General features: G+C 39.7%; 1 protein-coding gene across 1 annotated transcript; it reads left to right on the top strand.

The window, feature by feature from the left end:
* The first annotated feature begins 3887 nt into the window (after positions 1-3887).
* On the top strand, positions 3888-4754 carry LOC126885492 (uncharacterized). The gene has a single exon (XM_050652069.1). It carries the CDS (start codon positions 3888-3890, stop codon positions 4752-4754), a length of 867 nt encoding a protein of 288 aa, XP_050508026.1.
* Positions 4755-6494: the final 1740 nt, after the last annotated feature.

Here is a 6494-nt window from a genome sequence, read left to right as displayed (position 1 = left end):
TGAAATCCAAGGTCAGATTGAAGATATTATGGGAGAAGCATCATTTTGCGGGAACTCATAGGATAAAACGTTACGTGAAAACACATGTTCATGTAATCGTCCAATTTGACTCAGTTGACGACTAGTTCCATTGCAGTTCGCTTCATTTTCTCTAAAAAAGCCTAATAATGTTAGACTTGCGGCAATGCATCCACGATTTTTTCGGGGAATTCATTGAATTATATAAAAATGTTCAGTCTTTGAGACAAGTAAAAAAATCAAGACTCATATAGTAACTGCAATAAAAAAACGTCACGTGTAAGAAACTTAAAAAAATACAAAGAAATAGACACGATGTAAATAAATAGACAGGTACAAGAAAAATAAACTCGTTGAGAGCGGTTTACAAAACAGAGTTGAAAAAAGTGACCGTTAAGAAAAGACTGCAAATTTTATCAAAGGCCGAACAAAAATTGGATTCCATTACTCCTAAGATACGTTTGACACGGAAAACATATCGAAGATCGTCTACAGCAAATTAAACCGGGTCAAGTAAAATTCGTCCAAAAACTTAGTAGTGACGTACTATTCGAAGGAGAAATAGAATCTCTTAATGCGAACTGCAAACTGAAAGTTACAAGACGGAGAGAAATAAAATCCTTGACATCATCTGTGGGGGCATCATACCCACCTCATTATGCACAAACAATCTGGCTTCAATTTTTACAACCCCAACCAAAATTTGGCGCACCAACATGGCATAGAACAACTTGCACATCTACCAGGCATACAAAGCATTCCTCAGCCCTCACCAGTACTGACAGAAATAGGAAGCCCAGTTACCACGTACCACATGAGAAGAAGAATATGATGGTTAAAGAACCTAAAGAAATGGTTCTCCCCAACAACAACTAATATATTTAAAGCATCAGTTAATAAAATAGTTATAGCCAGAATGATCGCCAATATTCGAAACGAATAGACACCAAAAGAAGAAGAAGTCTCCACTTCTTCGTTTTTCGATTATGTCACAACTTTTTCTGATTCAAATCTCTAATTTTTGGAATTTTTCTAAAAAGTAACATCTTTTCTGTTTAAAGTAAGTAGTTTCTTATGTAAAGTTAAGTAAAATGTTTATTTCAAAAGTCTAAAAAAAGATGTGACGTTTCATTTCATTCTTTTTGGTGCTAAAATTAAAGAAAAAAACGTTAATTTTTTAAACCTCTGCCTATTTATAGCGAATTAACAAATACATCTGCAAAAGTCATTTTAATAAAAACCTCCCGCCTTTCTACATATATTTAAGAATAATAATATTATGTCCCTACGTCTCATAGAACTCAAAACTCTGTATTGGAAATGAGGTATAAAACGGAAGGGAAAACGTATTGTGTATATGTTATAGTCAAAGCCCGAATTTCAGGCACTCCTAGGTTTGACTAGGCAATCCTCAGGTCTGACTGACCATGCATCTGACGAAATTGACGAGCAGGATTTCAAGCGCTGGAAACATTTCGACTGCGGACTTTCGTTTCTGCTACAGGCAACGAAAATAAATTGATTAATGCAGACTCACTTGAATTATTTAAATTTATTGTTAAATCCAAGCTGGAAGACTGATACTCTGCCCAATATTTTAATAATGTTCCGAATATTTTTCACAATTGCTATAAGCAATGCCATCTGTCAGCCAGCTAAGATCGAGAATGAGTAGGTACTCTTAAGGTCGGTTTTCTCGCTACGATTTGTTGTAAGTTCTGCCGGTCATGCAAAACGTACGACAGAATGTACGTTTTGTCCAGTGTATATGTTATAGTCAAAGCCCGAATTTCAGGCACTCCTAGGTTTGACTAGGCAATCCTCAGGTCTGACTGACGGTCTTAGTCAAAGTCCGAAATAAAATAAAGTTTCGGCCTTTGACTAGTCAAACCTAGGAGTCTAAGAGAGACTACGTTGGTCAGGCAAAGGCCGAAATTTAATTTTATGAAATCGGGGTTTGACTAGTCAAACCCCGATCAGCTATTAAAATGTCGTAATTTGTTAGATTAGATTTATTAGAACGTCATTTTTTAATTGTAATGTTTATTATTTTTATATTGTCGTAAATAAAATAAAAAAATTAGTTTTTATTCTCGCATGTTGAGGCATTATGACATTTAAAGTTGCACAATACGTTAGACCTTTTACACTTACATGGTTTTGAAGAGCACTTCTTATTGCAGTGGTATTTTATAAATCATTATCCTCCAAATTTAGAATCTTTTGTACTAATTTCTCTTAGAGAAAGTTTAACGTCTGGAACATCTTCGAAATTAGGAAAATTTTCTTTGCATTCTCTTATTTGATTTCTTGAAAAATGTGTGTTTATTGTTCCGTATTCCATACCAACTCTATATAAACCGTCAATAATTATTGTTTTATCTTGTATACTTACTTACTTATTTACTAGCCAACGCCCACTCTTGGCATGTTAGCCATTTGGTGGCGCGCTGACCAGTATAGACGAGCCGTTTCTCGTAGGCGATCTTCATCCTCCTCGGGTGGGTCTGTTATCAGGGCTGGGCACACTGGGAGGTGAGCAGCATCCATCTGGGGCTGATTACACAGTGGACAGTTGTCATTTTCGCGGACTCCGATGCGATGTAGATGGGAAGCCAGGTAAGTAGTCATGTCCCGTAGTTGTTCTGACAGCCAGCTAAGATCGAGAATGAGTAGGTACTCTTAAGGCCGGTTTTCTTGCTACGATTTGTTGTAAGTTCTGCCGGTCATGCAAAACGTACGACAGAATGTACGTTTTGTCCAGTGTATATGTTATAGTCAAAGCCCGAATTTCAGACACTCCTAGGTTTGACTAGGCAATCCTCAGGTCTGACTGACGGTCTTAGTCAAAGCCCGAAATAAATTACAGTTTCGGCCTTTGACTAGTCAAACCTAGGAGAGACTAAGTTGGTCAGGCAAAGGTCGAAATTTAATTTTATGAAATCGGGGTTTGACTAGTCAAACCCCGATCAGCTAATAAAATGTCGTAATTTGTTAGATTAGGTTTAATAAAACGTATTTTTTTAATTTTAATGTTTATTATTTTTCTATTGTCATAATTAAAATAAAAAAATTAGTGTTTATTCTCACATATTGAGGCTGGCATTTAGAGTTGCACAATACGATAGACCTTTTACACTTACATAAGTTTGAAGAGCACTTCTTATTGCAGGAGCATTTTATAAATCCTTTCCTCCAAATTTAGAATCTTTTGTACTGATTTCTCAAACAGAGACAGAGACAGCTTAACTTCTGGAACATCTTCAAAATTAGGAAATTTCTCTTTGCATTCTCTTATTTTATTAAAATAAGAAAATCTACGGTTTCGCCGTAGATTTTCTTATTTTGTTAATGCCATACTCTGCATAGAGTACAAAGACTCGTTTCATATGGGCTCTCTGAACCGCAAAGTGGAATGTTTTCCTGGCGGTGCCTTTTGGTATGTTATACCTGGGTTAAGCAGATAGCTTGAATTGAGTCGAAATTCATTTCTCTTATTTTATTTCTTGAAAAAAGTGTGTTTATTGTTCCGTATTTCTTACCAACTCTATATAAACAGTCAATTGTTTTATCTTGTATGCTACTCAATTTGACATTTTTTTTTCACTTAATTGTTTCATAGCATTAGCCTGGGCATGAAAACCTTCAATCGCATTTCTTTATTTATTTTAATTTTTTCTGTATGTACACAACGCATGCTCGAACGCGTGCCAAGGAGATGCTCGAAATATTTTGGATATCAGATATCATACAAGATAAAAGGGGGACAGAGTTGCTCGCGTCCGTGGTCTATCGCAAGGTACGATTACACGTGTCCCCTGGGTAACACTAAATGAGCAGCAGCGATTCGTCGTTACGCGCGCTGATCCATGAGTATACGAATCCCTACTCGAAACGGCCCTTCTCAGGGCAGCGACACAGACCTCAAAGTCATCTTCTGGAACGCTGGAGGTCTAAGCAACAGCAAGTTTTTAGAACTCAAACGAAGCGTTCTCGAAAAGAAGGTTGATATATATGTCATTGTAGAGGCAGGAGCCGCTACAGACACATATCACCTCTACTCTACAGTTGGTTATTCAACCCATGTGCTGAAGAGGAGTCGACAAGTAGCGTCAGGAATTATCATCGGAACCAAAACCCCTCTAGTATGCAAGACTAACATAATCCACGAAATGCAGGATAGAGATAAACTGGAAATGTTCCAGGTCGAAGTCTGGAAAAACTCGAAACATGTCACCCTTTTCTTACTATACAATCCGCCAGATAATATACCAGCATTGGAATTGGTAGAGCCACAAATCCAGCCAAGTACCATCATAATTGGAGATTTCAATAGTCCATCCACGAGATGGGGCTACTCTAGAACCACCAACGTTGGGAAACACCTCGAGGACTTTCTGTATAACAACTATCTCGATGTATTGAACACCTCACCTACGTTCTTATCGTTTAGAGGAAGTCAAACAAGGCCTGATCTTGTCGTAACGTACCCACACATTACAGGGAAGACCAGTGTAACCCTCCTGGACAACGCAGCAGGCTGTGGTCACCGCGCTCTGCTAGTGACATGCAAACTGGCAAAGGACAAAAAAGCCCAAAATCGCGCTCCGCGCTGGAATTTTAAAAAGGCGGATTGGAAAAAGTACAGGGAATGCACAAATAAAGTCCTGACTGAACTAACACTACAAGAACCAGAAGAAGCAGCAAAGAAAGTAAGTGAGGCCATACTTAAATGAGCAAAAGAGTGCATACCGCGAGGTCAAATTAATGGGTACAAGACTTTCTGGTCCCCAACGCTATCCAAATTAAAAGCTGCCAGAAATAAAGCCAGGGGCAAAGCTGAAAAATCCAGGCAAATGAACGATTGTATAGAGCTTCGAAAGAGGCAAGCGATCCTAACTCAAGCCATTAAGTCAGGGAAAAGAGAAGCTTTCAAATCCTTCCTTGCTAAGCTCGATTTCCGAAAAGATGGCGTCAAAGCGTACAGGTTCGTTACTACGCTAAATAATGACACAAAAAAGAAAAAGGCAGCAGGGATTGACGAGTTGTACCCAGAAATGCTTAAATATCTGGGAGCCGCAGCCAAAGGCACCATTCTGAATTTGATTAATCTAACATGGAATTCAAGAGTCCCAAGTCAATGGAGGAAGAGCGAGGTCATACCCACCTTAAAGAAAGGAAAAGACCCGAGCCTGACTGATAGCTACCGGTCAATATCCCTCACAAGCTCCTTATGCAAAGTAGCCGAAAAAATGGTTCTGGACAGACTAAACCATAACCCATCTTAAACTGATTGACGACGCACAAGCTGGCTTCAGGAAACACAGGAACACCATGGACCATGTAGTCGACTTCGCCCAAAAAGTCAAGGATGCTTTCCACCGTAAGATGTCAACAGTGGCAGTGCTAGTAGACCTCAAAGCTGCATACGACACAGTATGGAGAGGTTTGCTGTTACACAAGATAGCGAAGTCTGGAATTGACGGCAAACTATTCAATTGGATAAAATCCTTTCTCGGGGAAAGGTATCAGAGAGTCAAATTTCACAACCATTGTTCCAAATTCAGACCGTAAAGACAAGGGCTGCCACAAGGAGCTGTCAATTGTTTAACTTAATGATAAACGATGTTCTCGCAATGATCAGAAAGACACCTGGTGTGGAAGCCCTCCTGTATGCCGATGACCTCCTAATATGGCCATCAAGTAGCAGTGTGAGAGCGCTCGAGGGAGTAATGAACCAGGCTCTGAAAAATCTGGAAAAATGGGCGGATAAAAACTGACTAACTGTCAGTACAACCAAAACCGTATATCAAGTACTTACCCTTTCAACAAAACAGACTGCTGTCAAGCTGACATACAAAGGAGTTGATTTGAAAAGACAGGATGTAACAAAATACCTGGGGGTGTATATAGATAAGAAAATGACGTGGAAACCTCAAATTGACGACATTGCAGAGAAAGCCACAAAGAGATGTCGACTGCTCAAACGTCTCACAGCAACAAAGTGGGGCGCCACGCAAGATGTCCTGGTAGCAACATACAAAACCTATGTCCCGCCGATATTAGAATACGGGTGTGAAGCTACAGTAACTGCGAGTACAAACACCACCTCCAAGCTTGAAGTCGCCCAGAACACTGCCCTTCGCGTCATCACCGGTGCTCCAAAATCAACACCGATTACATCAATGGAAGCCTAGACCGGTATTGAACCAATACAATGCCGCAGAGAGCAACACGCGTTAACCTTTTGGAAAAGGCAGAGACGAATACTTCCACAAAAATGGGACGAATATAGACAAGCAGCCTCACGTCTTGAAACACAAACCACTCCGCTTACAGTAGCAAACCAAATCATGGAAAAATACCACATTGACCTGTCGTAAGCCGCCCCCTTCCCAGCGCAAACTACACTGGCCCGCTGTCTACCAAACACAGAATTGCTTCTCGAAAACCATAACGACCCGAAGCACTTATCG

This window comes from Diabrotica virgifera, chromosome 5, assembly GCF_917563875.1.
Source record: "Diabrotica virgifera virgifera chromosome 5, PGI_DIABVI_V3a".
NCBI classification, from domain to species: Eukaryota; Metazoa; Arthropoda; class Insecta; order Coleoptera; family Chrysomelidae; genus Diabrotica; species Diabrotica virgifera.
The sequence above is the reverse complement of the archived record's forward strand: the minus strand, read 5'-3'. Positions and strand labels throughout refer to the sequence as shown.